At 56.9% G+C, this 16737-nt stretch overlaps 3 protein-coding genes across 3 annotated transcripts; 2 read left to right on the forward strand and 1 right to left on the reverse strand.

Moving 5' to 3' along the window:
* Positions 1–650: 650 nt before the first annotated feature.
* DCS_05305 (Glycoprotease family protein) lies at positions 651–3677 on the reverse strand (the record flags this gene model as incomplete). The annotated part of the gene is made up of 1 exon (XM_040802611.1): positions 651–3677. The coding sequence occupies one exon, from the start codon at positions 3675–3677 to the stop codon at positions 651–653; it is 3027 nt and encodes a 1008-aa protein (XP_040657644.1).
* Positions 3678–8004: 4327 nt separating this feature from the next.
* Positions 8005–10726, forward strand: DCS_05306 (golgi mannosyltransferase complex subunit; the record flags this gene model as incomplete). The annotated part of the gene is made up of 6 exons (XM_040802612.1): positions 8005–8050; positions 8098–8704; positions 8776–8990; positions 9176–9622; positions 9700–9988; positions 10057–10726. The coding sequence occupies 6 exons, from the start codon at positions 8005–8007 to the stop codon at positions 10724–10726; spliced, it is 2274 nt and encodes a 757-aa protein (XP_040657645.1).
* Positions 10727–14329: 3603 nt separating this feature from the next.
* On the forward strand, positions 14330–15733 carry DCS_05307 (uncharacterized protein; the record flags this gene model as incomplete). Its single annotated transcript, XM_040802613.1, has 1 exon — positions 14330–15733. The coding sequence occupies one exon, from the start codon at positions 14330–14332 to the stop codon at positions 15731–15733; it is 1404 nt and encodes a 467-aa protein (XP_040657646.1).
* Between the last annotated feature and the right edge of the window lie 1004 nt (positions 15734–16737).

The raw sequence follows: 16737 nt of genomic DNA on the forward strand, positions 1-16737 counted from the left end.
GATGCCTTAGGCGTCCGTCCCGTCGTCCGGCTTCGACAAGCTGCCCCTCAGTGCTCCGACCTCGCTCACCCACTGCTGCATTCGTGAATACTGAATGAACATTGCAATAAAATACAACACAACACAATGCAATACAATACATGACTTTACATACATGAGCAAGGCCTGTATCCCTGAACTGGCCATTGATGTACGTACAAAAATGGGCTGTAATTATTCCATTCGCTGTGTGCTTGATCTCAGTGCGTGAGGAGGTGAACACAAGTCTAATATGGGGTTCCCATTTCCAATCACCACGGGAAACCCGCCTACAAGTTGGTCCAGGATACGTATCCAGATCCTGCCCTCGTATTGAGGCTCCATATGTTTGTTCCTCCTTTAGCACGTGAACGATGCACGCCGTGATTCATATCATGACGAGGGAGATGTCCCAGGTGAGCAGGCGGAGAAGGACGGCTCAGTGAGCGGCGTGTAGCGGTTTGCATGTTGAATCACGACGTCGTGCACCTCGGCCCCATCATCTCTCATGAAGAGCTGCCATATTGGTCACCGTCGAGATCCCTCAGCTTTGGTCATGTCATGGGTCACCAGTGGTGATGGTGGTGATGGTGGTGATGTGGATGCCGCCGCCGTCGCAGCGAGAGGGACCGTTAGATTCCGCGCCCGCCGCGGCTCACCCAGTTCACCCACTCGCATCTGCATCCACCCGAGCCGCCATCGAAGCCTCCTTGCTCGGCATTTCCTGCTCCACGAGGATTGATCCACGTTCCTCCGGCGCCCATGTCGTTGGCGAGAAGTTCCGCCTTGTCGAGCGCGAGCCTCTGCCGCGCGTCGATAGGCCAGTCCCACACGAGCTTCCGCTTCGGGTTTCCGCCGTGCGTGTCGAGTGTCACCGTCACGGGATACGGCATCGTGCCGGGACGCACCAGCTCTCCGTTCCCACCGATGCGAGGGCCGGGGCCGGGTGGCAGAAGTGACGAGGCGTTGACGGTCAAGGCTCGCGTCCAGATCTGCACGAGCACTCGCGTCTCGTCCCAGTTCACCATGTACGCAGCCTCATTTTTGCCGCACCCCCCGTTCTCGTCCAGTGGGACGTCACCGTCCTTGGTCCGGTTGAGGATCGTTACCGACCTAACGAAGAGGGATCGCCGGAAGTGGGTGAAGAATCCGTAGTGCTCCGACGGCAGCCCGCGGTCGAACAGCCGGACAGGTTGCTGGACGGGGTAAGGCAGCATCGTGGCGGCCGTCGGAGTGCCGTCTGCCTCCAACGCGGGTGCTGGAAGAAGGCCGGCGAGGCTCTGGTTGCCAATCTGCGCGCCGCCATCTCGACGGCCCAACTTGGGGAGCCCGACCGGCTCGTCTGTCGACTTCAGGAGGCTGATGTAGAATGGCGTTTGTTCCCCAGCCTTGTTTTCCGCCTTGATGTCGTCCGTCGTGTTTCCCAGAAACCACAGCTCCTTCAGGTCGGGTCCATCGGGTTGCGGTCGGAAGCCACCGATTTCGTCCCTCTGCCGAATGTGTGCACGGCGCACGACGCGTGCCCCTCTGCGAGACCTTCCATCCTCCGCACCCTTTGACGCGTAGCCGGTGCCATTGTCCCATTGGATCTGCATCACGACCGTGGGCTGGTTCGCCATGTACGGCGCCACGGAGCTGTGCTGGTCCTTTGGCAAAGAACAACTCCACAACGTCGACGGCTTCGTGCAAACGCTCTTGGAGACCGAGTTGTCTGGGCCAACAATGGTGAGCACTCCTGTAGGCATGGGCGGGAAATCGGTCAGGTTGACCCATATCGAGGGTGCCTCCCGCGGGCTGCCGCGTCGACTCAAGACAACTGCCAGCACGATGATGAGAGTCATCGCGGCAATCATGCCAGCCCAGATCGCGATGCAGATTCGTCTCCGCTTTCGTCCCTCGCGACCAGGACGACCGTAGCAACCGGTGGGTGGTATGCACCATCGCCCTCTCCAGAAACCCCCCAGGCGTCTGGCGACAACCTCCTCCTTCTCGTGACGGCGACGCTGCCGTTCAACCTTGCGCGCTCGGTCATGGGAGGATATTACGTCTTCTGACTGCAGGTAGGTGCCGAGTGGTCGAGGAGGCAGAGGCGCTTCCAAAGGCGGCGGGGATGGGTTCGAGGTCACGGTTCGAGTGTTGCCCGTGGGCTGCGCCGCTTCCCGGGAAGCTATCGTGGAGACATGTCCAGCAGTTGTCGTGCCAGCCGATGGAGAACATCGCCCTTGCGGTGCGTATTCGGGCGGAAAGATTGCTCGATGCCGAACTAGGCCCCCTTGTGGATTCTTTGGTGATGAATAAGGAGGCGGCAGGTCCTTGTCCACTCCCTCCTTGGTAACCATGTGCCCACCTTCCTTCATCGCTTCGTCACTCCATGCCGGACTTGGCCATGGTGATGATGTAGATTCTGGTCCACGTGTCGTGAGCGCACCAGCACGTGGAGTCGGGCCCTTGCGTGGTATTGGAGCACGAGCGATGGGTGCCAGCGAACGATCTCGGGGCGCCTCCAGTGGTCCGATCTCAGAGTGCTTGTCCTTCGAGTCGTGTTTTGCCCATGCTGTTCTTTCACCCTTTTTGGGCGAATCCATCTTCAGCTTGCGACTGGAGAAGGAGTTCCGTTGGTCCACAAACGGCGTTATGACATGATGGTCCCACCAACCGGCAGAGCCAGAATTTGCGCTGTCGCGATACTGGCCGAGATCAACACCCGGAGAAGGCCTCCCGGGAGTTGACGGTCCATCCTCTTCAAAGAGGGTGCATGGTGTGCCGCTATCTTCTTCGTCATCTTGTCCTCCAAGCTCTAGGCTCATCTTATCCTGCACTTGCGCTTTTACATGATCGGTGGGAATGCCCGGCACTGGCGGCAGCTGTTTCCATTTCGTAGGTGCGGCAATGTTGGACTGGGAAGACGAACTGGATGTCTCTCGGACCTGGTGAAAGGACAGCACTGTGTCTGGTGTATCCGGCGACCACACCGACCTGTGGACGGGGTCCTCTGCCGCAGCGACTCCGGCAGCGGAGGACACCACACGAGGTGTCTGGTTTGCCGCGGTTGGATTTCGTGACATCTGAGGCGCACTCTGATCGACGGTTTGCGAATTGTCCCTGTGCCGAGTCGACTCAGCACAGGGAAGGGTGATGCCGATAACGATGGGCCGGTCCTCGGGCGAGAGCTCCTGTTCCACCTTGGGGCCAGAATGTTGCGGCGCGGCCGAGGCGGAATTCTGATGCTGACACTTGTCCCTCTTGGACCAGTTCAACTTGCCAACGATGGTGGAGCCGGAATCCCCTTCGAGTGCTTTCAGGGCGACGGCATCGACAAACTTGGTCGGCATGCCTGCTGCAGCGCCGCCGTTGCGGTTCAGAACCGACATGTCGGTGATGAGTTTGATGCCTGCTCTTGCGTTCTGTGCCTTTTGTCGGTGCCTTGACTTGAGCCTCTTCATCTTGGCACTGGGATATCGTGAAGTCTTCCGGTGTGACGTCCTGGTGGAAGCTCGTGGGCAACGGTCCGTCGCCTGCGGAGGTGGCGAGAGAAGAGTCAGATTCTCTGTCGCAGCGAGGGAACCTTTTTCATCCTCCTGCCATGTCCCCCAGTCATCAGTGACATGGTGGTGGGAAGTTCCAACAATGTCACTGTGGTAGTGCGTGGCGGCATTCATTGTGCCGGTGCAATATCGCTCCCTCTTTGTCCCACAATGAATCTGGTCAGTGCCGTCTTGATCCTGGTGAAGGGGCGGCCGCGTGAAGCACTCAGGCATTCGAGGGGTGTGGATCAGATTCAGAGAGGATATACGGTCGGAAATGCAGCACCGTAGCGATACATGGCACCAAGGAGCTGCCTGCGATGGCCAGAGAAATGAGGAGCCAACGTGGCGAACTCGGCTCCTCCCAACGTTGACGAGCTGGGTCGGAGAGGAAAGAAAAGATGGCCGCAAGGCCGCGTCGCTGTTGCCAGAAGCAGGAGATGGGAGTGCTGATGGGGAGAGAAGACAATAGGCCATCGGGGCCATTGAGGGCGCACAACAAGAATCTCCCCAGCGTAGCATGGCCCATGATTTCAGCGTCCTGTCAAAGCGCGTTTGGAGGTGGCGCCGTCCTCATGGCCGACGACGACAGCACGGCAGAGGTTGGATGCATTCGAGCCGGATGAATGGTCGACGGTGATGCAGCTCAACGGGACCAGGCTGATGCCGGCGCTTGGAAATGTGTGTGCAGACGCCGTCATTGGCCGAGGGTACGCGCCGAGGCGGATTGGGACCGTGACAAGGGGTCGGTCTCCATCACAGTCACGCAAGCGCACGTCATGTTCGATGTAAGCATACACGAAGGGTCATATTGAGCCGAAGGGGGTGACGTTTGGGTCTCGGCAGTTGCAAGTCTGCCATGGGATGGAGGGAATCAAGCGAAGCGATCAGCCAAGGTTGTGGAATTGAAGCTGGAGCCGAGCTGCTTTCGACGCTGAACTGAGATGCACCATGGTGGTGATTCAACACCCAACCCAGGCACTCCGTAATACTCCGTTCCTCTATCTACTTTTGGTCTAGTCGGTTTAGAGTGCACCTCTGGTTTATGTACGAACGGAGTGATACTCCGACATATTACCAGTAGGTGCACATGTACTGTACTGTACGTGTTTGGTCGGCTAGGAAGGGCACCATAAATATAAATATCTATTTGTTAGCACTCCTTGGGGGGGGGGGGGGGGAGTACAAGTACGGAGTACTCCAGATGTACTACGGGTTCAGGGAGGTTTAGTTGAATTACCATTCTCCTTCTGTGGTACGCAGTAATACAAGTATACCTAAGTATTAGCGATGAGCTTGTACTCCGCAAGTACTGTACGGAGTAGTTACTTACACCTTCGTGGTGTGCTGGACCAACCCACAATCCAGGATACCAGTTGTACAGGAACTATCAAAGGACCCATTCCTGCAGTTGGAAACCAGGTAGCGAGAACTTTGATGTCTCGTTGGCCACGTTTGGTAGCAGCACACCGTATTCACTTCGCGAATCACAACTCTGGAATCCAGCCATACCGGTCTCGAACGGTCAATGGCTGATGGGAACAGTCGCATCCAGCAAATCAGACACCGTCGTAGCTGGTCCGCACTATTGGTGTTGGCACCGACTCGTACTGGTACCTGCTTCCTCAGGCCCGAACCCAAGCCAGATCCCAGTATTTCTTGTACATGAATGGAGTACTTATTACTTACTTACTTAGGTATTTACTGTAGAAAGGGGTGCGGGATGAACCAGCCATTCATTGCTGGATTCCTTCCAAACCTGTGTCTGCAGCGACTGCTGTGGACTGGCAAATAGTATTATTAGCTAAATTCGTCGCCACTGCAGGACTAAGCAGTACGTTCATGGCATGTACCATCGGCCCAATCCTCGGACTGCAGAATTAGCTTGCTAGAGCTGCTTGTCCCAGAACGTCTTCACCCTTGCTTTCCGGCGGACGGACAACGTGATGCAATCAGCTCGTGGTGGCTGAGAGGTGGCGACAGCGTCAGTCACGCATACGACAGGAGTCAGGCAGCGCACACGGACGGCAATCTGCGGCAGATGAGTGATTGATATGGAGTCATGAGGTGGACGACGATGAGACGGAAGATTCCACGCTCGCTCCCGATATTCAGTACTTACCTGTACTCCGTACGGAGTACTTACTGTAAATGTAATAAATAAACAGTGACCCAAGTCAACCCCCGCAATGTATTAGTTGGCCGCATTATTATTACCAGAGAGGCCGTTGGTGCATATCCACATTGTACATGAGTAATTAATTAGAGAGCAAGGGACAAAAATGCAGGTGAGAAGGGAACAGAACGGGCCAACGGGTCGGCTTTTACCATGAAAGCTTCGTTGCATCCTTCCGAAACCGCAAGTACCGGTACAGTTGGGCTGTTGGAAGGATTAGGGTGGAGTCTAATGTAAAAGTCGACAAGGGAGGGCGGGAGTGCAAGTTTGAACGGACTGTACTGTACGGAGTACACGCCAGTACACCTACACCTAAGTAAGTACTTACAGTACAGTAAGTACAAGTAAATGTACTTGCATTCAAGTGTACTTGGGTGTACTTGTAATTACAGTACAAGCACACCTACGAGTACTTACGTGTGCATTACGTGGATGGTGCTCATATTCGTAAGATGCCGCTGCCCTTGCCGTGTGGAGACCAGAGGGAGAAGGAGGATGCCGAACCATAGTTTGCAGGTGTACCATAATTGCAAGTAATTACTACTATGGAGTACGGAGTGCTTGCACGAGCATCGTGCATCAGTAGTTTCAGAGTACTCCGTACACATGGTATCGCTACCTGTACTCCGTACTTACAGTTCATGGAAGTATACTGGGCGGCTTCTCGGTTAGATTACAAGTGACAGCGGTAACAACAGTACCTTGTGCGGTCCTTGGTGTTAATCGTACTTGTCGTCCGAAAATGGTCTAGGTGTCTTGTTCCTGGTGCTGAAGAAAGTGCCTCAGGCGGCAGTAACCTGTAGCATCGGACAGTTTAGCACCCGCAACCAGCAAGCATGTACCTGTACTTAATTACTCCATGCGGAGTGCCGAGTACAGCACATCGCACCACTAGATGCGTTCTATAACCGGTAATTACCTACAGCACTAAGCAGGTGTGCTGGGAGCTCTGTCATCCAACAGGGAAAAGTGTTTACAACTATTACCTCTGATGCAGAGCACGCAGTACAGAGAAGTAATAATACATGTACTTAAGTAAGTGCACCTACAAGTACTTGGCTAGTACGCATGTGAGTAAGTATAGGAGGTACAGTACGGTAGTACCAGTGCTGCTAATAGTTCTGTGCCTAATTACCTAGTATGCTGGAAGTAGAATACTGTAACTTTTACATTGTTCCTACTACATAAGTAGGTACATATTGTAGTAGTAATTGCACGTGCTGCACTCCAATGTACATGTAATTATTGCAATCCGTGCCTTCACGTCTCCCCACGGTACATGGGCGGTGCGCGCACGTACAGTAGTCGCACTACTACGTGTACGCAACCACCTGTGATGTTAGTACGGATTATAAAGGATCAGGTTAGGATTGAGCTAATATTACTTGGGGTTCTTGGGTGCTAGTAGGTACTAAGTAATGTTCGGTACCAGCTACCTAGTACCCAATACTACAAGTACTTACTTACACCTACGTGCAAGTACATCTGCTGTACTTGAGTAGGTTTAAGTACCTAGTAAGTATTTGTGCCGCCAACGCCGGCTTTGCGGGTAGCCCACGGACGCCTACGAACCCAAGTACAGTACTCATGTGGTCATGCTGTACGGAGTACTCCTGACAAAAGCGATAAAGACCACAAAGGTCAGAGGTGGTACTCAGTACTCCGTACCGAGCCAAATATTGTGGATGCTATGGAGGCAAAGGTAGATGGTACATGAAGCTCGTGCAACACGTTTTGGAAAGTGTGCGTTTGCAATGTACCCTGTACTTACCTACAAATCGATGCTGCAAAGAGAGTTTTGCAGGCTTACCTATCCCCCCACCCCTGTCGGTGCTAGGATTGATCAAGCGCTGTGGTTGGTTGATCGAGCCCCTGAGCGGGTCGGTTAATTACAAGTACGTGTACATTAATACTTCTACGTGTACGGAGTACAGTACCGTTCCCGTTGGAACGAACCAAGCCGAGTACCTTTACCCGTGCATCCCGTACTTCCGACAGAGTGACAGCAGGAGGAGTCGAGGGCTGAAAGTCGACATCTTACTCTTGGTACCCTGTGCGGGCGACGGCATCATTGTCTTGGTGCACGTTGACGACGATTATTACCATCTCAATTCCACACTCGTATCGCCGTCAGCTCGGCTCGCACCCGTGTTTCGTCGCTTTCTTCCATTCCACCCCCCCCCCCCTTCCCCTTCTTCCGAATCCTCTCCTCCTGTGGTTTTTTGACAGTGTACTTCCGCATTCGTTTTTGTGACCGAACCCGAACCGTTTTTGCCAGTGCGTGGCATGGCCACCGAGCTCGCCAACCCGCCTAGTAAGAACGCGGCCGATGGTAGGGGAGAAAAAGTGAAGGCGTCAGTTAATGCGAGTGCGAGTTAGTGCCAGCTCTCCGTTTCCTCTCCAAACACCAAATTGCTCCCCCCCCCCCCCCAAACGACCGAGTCGCACCTGTCATCACCATCGCTTTCGCCACCGCCACCATTGCCCATCTGTACGAGGACGACGGCGAGCTGCCTTTCTACCTAATTACTCGACTCGCAACGACAATTCCTGAGGTGCCGCACCGACCCAGCCAGCGAGCCAGTCGAACGACTCCGCTCCCCGTCCGTCCCACCAGACGGCGCGCACGTCTCCAGCTTTTCCCGAGAGGCCAGCTTCCGCCCACGTCCTCTCTCCCGTCCCGTGCGAGCCTTGGAGAGAACTCGTCCGTCTCCCTTTACCGACAAGGAGTGTCCGGAGAGGGAAAAAAAATAACATTGCTACGCGCATGCATGCGACGACGGTCACTACTTGTACATTTCCGACTCCTACCCCTCCGCAGATACTACATCATCCTGCTGCCAGCTCGGCCCGACGCCTCCGACGGTCGCCGCGAGTTCGATTCCTCGTCCGAGCCCGAGTCGTCCACCCTGTGCTCCGTCGCGCTCCCTCCCTCTCGGTTCGACACCGACCTCGAGCAAACCAAGCGCCTGTCCAACGACCGGACGTGAAACGGCCTGGCCTGCTGCTCCCGCTCGCCTAGGCCACCCCGTCCCCCTCGTCACCTGAAGCCTCCAGATTTCCTCAGCGTCGCCGAGCGCGACCACCGTTCAATCTGGCGTCCCCAAAGCAGAGCGAAGGCTCTTCGAGCTCCTTCAGCGACCGGCCTTCCCCCCAACACCACAGGAGGCGATCCTCGGTCGGCTCGCCCTCCCTGAGCGACCTGCAAGCCGCCAGCTTCCTCGAGTCGAAGCCGAAGCCGGCCAACCAGGTGTCGCTCTCGCCCGTCATCGGTACGTTGCACCGCTCGTCGTTTTCCTGCGTCCCTGGCCCCGGCCCTGGCCCTGCCACGGTCCCCCGTCCCCGCCGGTCGCCGCACTCGTGCGGCATCGCGCAGCATCGCGCAGCATCGCGTCACGCAACAGCTCGAGGAGCATCGTACCGCGCAGGTCGGTCGGCTAACACCCACCCGTCGCAGGTACGCCGGCCGGTCCCATGTCCCTGTCTCGCAGCCCATCGCCGGTTCCCGGCGGCGGCTGGGCCAGCCCCGGCCTCAACCTCAGCAACAGCGGCAGGAACAGCCCGACCATCGTCAGCGGCGGTCCCATCCAGTGGGCGTCATCGACCAAGATGCGCCGTCAGGGGGGCGCCAACGGCTACCCGTCCTTTTCCACCCACAACCAGGGCTTCTTCTCCCGCAACATGCGTCGCCTGTCCAGCAGCCTACCGCTCTTCTACTCGAGCTACGACGATTCCCACGACGACGAGAAGGACAAGGTCGGCCACGGCAGACGATGGCCGGGCCAGAATCTCCCCTTGGTCGGTAGGATACGATCCGTCATCGGTCGCATGGGACGCAAGCTCAAGATACGGCTGCTCATCGGCTTCGTCATCTTCATGTGCATATACATATTTTATCATTCCCGTGCGTAACCCCCCCCCCCCCCCATTCGTCGTCGGTTCGCCGCGTCGGAGCTCCCGGCTGACAGGCGTCCAACGCAGCGTTGGTTTATCACTACCGACGAGCGTCGTGGGGCGGCGGCGGCGAAAAGTTCGTCATCATCTTGGCCGCCAACGTCGGCGGAGGCGTCATGGAGTGGAAGGGCGCTCGCGAGTGGGCCATCGAGCGGGACAGCGTGCGAAACAAGAGAAATTACGTCAAGAGATGGGGGTACGATCTGGAGATTGTCGACATGAAGACGAGAAAGAAGTACGCGCACGAATGGCGTGAGAGCTGGGAAAAGGTCGACTACATGAGGCTCGCCATGAGGAAGTACCCCAAGGCAGAATGGTACGTCTCGCTCGTCACCGGTCCGGGGCGCATGGCGCGACGGAGGAAGCGACGCTGACAGGGTGCAGGTTCTGGTGGCTCGACCTGAACACGATCGTCATGGAGCCGTTCTACTCGCTGCAGAGCCACCTCTTCGACCATCTCGACGACAAGGTGTACCGGGACATCAACGAGTACAACCCGCTCAACTTGACGCATCCCTTCCGGGACCACTACCTCGACGCCGATGCCCGAAGTCCCGTGGGCGACGGGGACATCAACTCGGTCAACTTGCTGCTCTCGCAGGACTGCTCGGGATTCAACCTGGGCTCCTTCTTCATGCGCCGGAGCGCCTGGTCGGAGCGCCTCTTGGATATGTGGTGGGACCCGGTTGCGTACGAGCAGAAGCACATGGCGTGGGAGCACAAGGAACAGGATGCCCTCGAGCAGATGTACGAGAGCTACCCGTGGGTCAGGCAGCACACGGGCTTCCTGCCGCAGCGCAGCATCAACAGCTTCCCGACGGCCGCCTGCGGCGACGGCTCGGGCAAGAACCACACGCGGTACCACTACAGCCAGGAAGACCGCGACTTTGTCGTCAACATGGCGGGCTGCGAATGGGGTCGCGACTGCTGGGGCGAGATGTACCAATACCGACAGTTCAGCTATTGGCTGAACCGGAACCCATGGGAACGTTTCAAGGAGGATCTCATCGCCGTCATCTGGTTCAAGCTCACGGGCCAGGTTGTCAAGCTGTGAGCGGCCGCTTTCGCGCAAAAGTCTGACGACGAGGGGGCCGGCGGCGACCTCGACGACGAGACCTGCTTTACGACACACGATGGCCGTCCCCCGAAGGCTTGACGGGCCGGCGACGACGCGATTTGGAACGGGGAGGATCCCCCTACCGCACCTTGCGGTCCGACGACGGACCGGCGGCGGCGAGCACGAAGCGGCTCGTTGGAGCGTGGACCCACCCCCACGACTACTTTCACGAGGCCGAGGTGGGACGCGAGGGGAGGCATGCTCGCCGACGGCACGAAGGCATGCCGGAAATCGTCCGGGTCGAGGGTCCGAGGATGATGACGCTCTGTACATGATCGATACGGATGCTACGAGACGACAGGTGTTGGGGAGAGCATGCACGCCGTGGGGAGCTGGAGGCGCAAAGGGGAAGCCGTTGGGGCTCCGGCGTGGGGAGGTGCATGTTTGCCCATACTCGGCAGGACAGTGTTTCCATGATGCATTTTGAGGCCTCCAACGGGGCCTGCCAGTGGCGTTTTTTCGTGTCTAGAGGCATGGAGCGATTTGTCTGCTGCTCATTTTCTGTCCCCTTTTATACGCTTCACGATAATAGCCGGGGGTGTACGATTGGCTATGTTCAATACAAATCCAATACAATTCCAATACAAATACATTTACAAATATCACAGCGCCACACAACACAGCGCCGCACGGTACCTTACCAGCACCTCGACGCAAGTGCGTTGCCTGGAGGCATCATCGCTTGTCCCATCACGAGCATGAGAAAGATAAAAAGCAAACGCACGGAGGCTGTTGGGACATTTACAAGCACGTTGCCAGTATACACTGTATGCGATGTATATGGCGCAGTGCAGGAAGCCAAATTACAGGGGGCAGGTGGAGTAGAAACCCGGGGCATGCGACGGTCGAGAGGTGATCCCCCCGGGGGAGGGGGGGAGGGGGGGGCAGCCCCAGCCAAGGCCGGTTCCATACAGTACTTGGTACTTATTACTGAAGCATGCGTAAGGCGGAGGATGAGGCACCTGGATTGCGTAGTTGGTTGATGTCGCGGGAGATCATCGAATGGCGAGAGCGTGTCATCCGGGCCGATATCCGAGGCGGGTTGAAGCGGGGTCGTGCTTTGTTCCGAAAGGGTTGACTTGACCCTGGCCGGCATCGCCAAGATGGTTATTGCTGAATGCACATATTCGTGCTGCACTCCGTACAAGCGCGTGGTATATATGCATGCACGGCATGGCGGTGCACCCCAAGTACGTGCCGGTAGCAACGGAAAGGGCGACGCTTGCGGTTTGATGGTGGTGAGGTTTCTGCAATCACAGCAGATGGAAATATGGACGGTGGGTGCTTCTGGCCCGACAATTCATTGGCATGAACCGTCAGTGCAGAATGGTTGCATTGTCGATGGACGGACGTGTTTCGCGGGAGGCCGACGGAAAGGAGGGGCGGGCGGTTTCAAACCTTCGGAGGGACCAAAAGGCGATCAGGTCGTTGGCCAGCAAGCCATAGGCGAGGCAAGGAAAAAAGAAAAAGAATGGCAGATGGGACGTGGGCGCTTGAGGGGGTGGGAAGGAAGCGGCGTGTTTGGTTGTTGGTGGGCGGCTAACGAGTTGCCATGAACGCCCGCGGGCTGCTTCGACGAACAAACGAGGCATTTTTCCCCCTCGGACGTTGGGTGTCGTCACGGTGGATGCTCGACGTTGGACGTTGAACGTTTTGATGCGTCGAGCTGCAGAAACGGTGAACCGGATCGTCGCGTGGCTTGCTGCAAGGAGGAGGTTAACTAGCGGGTGCGGTGCGTGACCTGCGTGGCAAGGATGGATGCCTCTGCGAGCCGGACGACAAGGAAACGTGACGCAAAATGGATTGTCCTTGGTGATGCCTGCTGACCAATGGCCGCACTGCAAAGGTCATTCGTGGTTATTCCGAAGATGCCCAACCAGCGAGCTCGCCAGCCTCTCAATTTCATCCTCGGTGGTCTCGGTAGTTGGAATCAGCCATGGGAATGAGACGGAGATGAGATACGAGAGTTGAAGATTTGATACGAGAGAGTTGGGAGATCAGATACAGAGTTGGGGGGGAGGGAGGCGACGTGTGCTAGGTGGCGTGGCTGTGGTATGCGCGGCGAATGCTCGGTACAATTGGTAATTCGCTGTAGCGGGTAATACAAAAGGTACCTGTTTTAGGCACCAAGGGATGGCGGGGTACCTACAACGTGCGTGCCCGAGAGGGATTAGCAGGTCGCCCAATAGCGATAAGGATTCCCCATAATAGCAACGAAATATGCCGACTTGGGCATCAAGAGATGAATCACTTGCACATGACATGCTTCCAGGTAGAGCATGCACTCGTAACCACTGGGGCTTGGAGAGTCGAGGCAGCGGCGGCCCGGGGAGTTCATGATCGGGTGACGGGATAACTGGGTAACTGGAGGTGGGTGACTGGATAATTGCAACTACAACTACGGAGTACGGAGTACTAGGTAAATAATTACAGTGCATGACTGGGTGGGTGACTGGACAACTCAGCGACTGGACAACTGGGTGACGGGTGACAGGTGACAGGTGGGGGGGGGGCCGGGGGGGGGCGATCGGAAATCTGAGGAGGAAGTGGCATCCAGGGACCAGGAACCGCCAAGTCAAGGAAGGGGAAGGCGGGGCGGGGGGGGGACGGGCCAGGCGTCGCCACCAGCGCCAGGCATGGACGGCGCGGCGCCCCAACCCCCCTGCCGGGACCCGTGATTGGCTTGCCGTCAACGACACCGGTACGTCACCCCTCGGTAGTGGAGGGCAGGTTGGATGCAGCAACTGGTCCACGCAGCGTCGGCATACCCCAAGACGTCTACCGGCATCGAAAGCTGCCAGGAACAAAAGAAAAAAAAGAAAATGCTCAGACCGTCGCGGTGATAGTTGCAAACGTAGCGTGGGCGAACGGACCAGATAGAGGTACGCGGTTGAGAGATGAAAAAAGGAAGGCAACGGCGCTTCCAAACAGATATGTAGTCGAACATATCCATACATGCCCTCGCGAGGTCGAATGTCTCTCGCACTTGTCCCGCGTGCTCTCCTTCCTTCCTTCCGTGCTCGCTTCCTTCCTTTCGTTCATTCACTCATCGTTCATTCCTTCATTCATTCATTCATTCATTCATTTATTTTCTCCGCTCCTCCATCCTCGTCCTCACCGTCCATTACACTCTCCATCGTCGCTTGAACATCCGCGTCGTCATCCTTCTGCACAGCCTGCGTCCCAGTTGACCTGACCGCCTCTACATTCGTGCCACCGCTGGTTTCCCCAGCCTTCTCTCGCCGTCGTTGGTGCCCGTCCTCGCTTTGCCTCCCGGTCGACGGCCTATAGCTGCGCGTGCACGCTATATCGACGAGAGGAAACCCGAGGGCTATTAAATTGTGCTTCGACAGCCACCCTCCTCCCCTCCATTCTCTTCACTTCCATTCTTCTTCCATCAGGAACCGAATAGATACCAAACAACGACAAACGAACACGTTCACGAAAAGCTCCTTCTTAGGCATAGACCTAAGTACAACTCCCATTCCAAACTCGACACGCTCTCGTCAGAGGCGACACTTTAACGGACCTTTCTCCGCCATGCACCCTCTCACTGCTTTGGTGGCAGGCCTCGGCCTCGCCGCCGCCGGTGTCCCGACGCGGCGGGCGACTACGACGTACGGCCTCCAGATCTCGTACGACGGCGCCAACTTCTTTGACGGCTTCGACTTCTTCACGCAACCCGACCCGACGCACGGCTTCGTCCAGTACGTCGACCGCGCCGCCGCTCAGCAGGCCGGCCTCATCCGCACGGACGGCGACGGCGCCACGTACATGGGAGTCGACTACAAGACGGTCAACCCCTCGGCCGGTCGTCAGTCGGTCCGCATCACGTCCAAGCAGGCCTTCACCAAGGGCCTCTTCCTCGCCGACATCAGCCACATGCCCGGCGCCATCTGCGGCGTCTGGCCCGCCTTTTGGATGTTTGGCCCCAACTGGCCGACGTCGGGCGAGATCGACATCATCGAGGGTGTCCACACGCAAACCTCGGCCATCGTCTCCCTCCACACCGGACCCGGCTGCGAGGTGAACAACGCCGGTTCGCTCCAGACGACGTCGATGAGCAAGTTCAACTGTGCCGAGCAGGGCGTCGGCTGCAGCCAGAAGTCGACGGACACACAAAACTACGGCAACGGCTTCAACGGCGTCAACGGTGGCGTCTATGCCACCGAGTGGACCTCGGACCACATCGCCGTCTGGTTCTTCCCTCGGAGCGGCATCCCCGCCGACATCTCGGCCGGACATCCCAACCCTTCCTCGTGGGGGCTTCCTCTGGCCCGCTTCGCCAGCAGCGGCCAGGGCTGCGACATTGACTCGCACTTTCGCGACAACAATCTCGTCTTCGACACCACCTTTTGCGGCGACTGGGCCGGCGCCGTTTGGGACACGACCCCCGAGTGCAAGGCCAAGGCGACGACGTGCACCGAGTACGTTTCCAAGAACCCGGCCGATTTCGAGGACGCCTACTGGAAGGTCAACTCGGTCAAGGTCTACCAGCTGACCGACGCTCCTGCTCCTGCTCCTGCTCCTGCTCCTGCGCCTGCGCCTGCGCCTGCTCCTGCTCCTGCTCCTGCGCCTGCTCCTGCTCCTGCGCCTGCTCCTGCTCCTGCGCCTGCGCCTGCACCTGCGCCTGCGCCTGTTCCTGCACCTGCTCCTGCGCCTGCTCCCGAGCCCACGTCGGCACCCCCTGTGGACAACAACAACAATAACGATAACCACTACACCGGTGGCAATGATGCCAGCGGTGCTCCGGACACCATCGTTGACAGCAAGGGCAACCGCTTCACCAAGCTGGGCAGTTTGGACGCCGATGGCAACTTGCTCGACAACAACGGCCAACGGGCCGTCGTGGGCACGCTGGATGCCGATGGTAACTTGGTTGCCAAAGTTCGCCGGTCGCGGCCCCGGAGGCTCCGAAAGCTTTTCCGCCACAACCAAGAGTAACTTGGTTTGATTTCGTTTAATCCATGCTGCGGGCAGCGCGGCAAGAACGAGGCCGTTTTAATGCATGATGACATAGCGACGTGGACATTGGACGGCGGACCGGCCTGAGGGTTATCGCCACTTGGCGCGCCCTCGGCACACTTTTGAAAGACTTGGAGCGTGCATCAGCCTCTTGAATCTTGCGTAATGTTTTCTTTCCTTTTTCGCCCGGGGAGTCTTACCATGTGTACAGGATCTGGCTCTCTCGAGAAGGGGGGGCCCTCTGGGGAGGTTGCCTGTTGTACATATGGATAGATAGACATTGAACAAAGAATTGCCATCGTCGACCACGAAACATGTCTTTTTCACTATACAGCCTTTGCCCTTGCACGGATGAGATGCCGCATACACGTGCATCGCATTGCCGCCCTCTCCTCGGCACCTAAGAGGCCGAGGATTGGAACTGGAGACACAAATCGTAGAGGAGCTGTTCATCTCACGCTACGACAAGTTCCGTCATGCACCAAGTATGCTATTGATGGTATTTTCATGCTTGTGTCTGGTGCCGTACTGATGTGGTTGTGTGAAAGAAACGGTTGATACTCACCCAAGACGGCCGTAACACTTGGAGAGGTAGAAAAATACGCTGATATTTCTGCTAGTAAGGCTATGTGCTACGGTGCTGCTTTACAGCAAACACTGTACCTGTAGGAGTCCATGTTGCTAGGAGAAAGTGATTCCTATCTACGTTGCCTCATTCATGATGTAGCTGTACCGAGTACTACGCACTGAACGCACTGCGCGCCAGTATACACTGTGTCTATATGAGTCTAACTTGCTAGGAGCAACTTGTTCCTTGCCATCATGCCCAAGTCAAGTGGTGGATTTTCCAATATCACACGCTCAACCCACTGCGTACCAGGTAGTAGGTTTACCGTTCGGTTTACCATTACACGGTACCAATACTTCTACGGCACACGGTACCAGCCCACGGTTGACGCCTACTTCAATCAAGTAGGGTTGAC

Source organism: Drechmeria coniospora, chromosome 02, assembly GCF_001625195.1.
Source record: "Drechmeria coniospora strain ARSEF 6962 chromosome 02, whole genome shotgun sequence".
NCBI classification, from domain to species: Eukaryota; Fungi; Ascomycota; class Sordariomycetes; order Hypocreales; family Ophiocordycipitaceae; genus Drechmeria; species Drechmeria coniospora.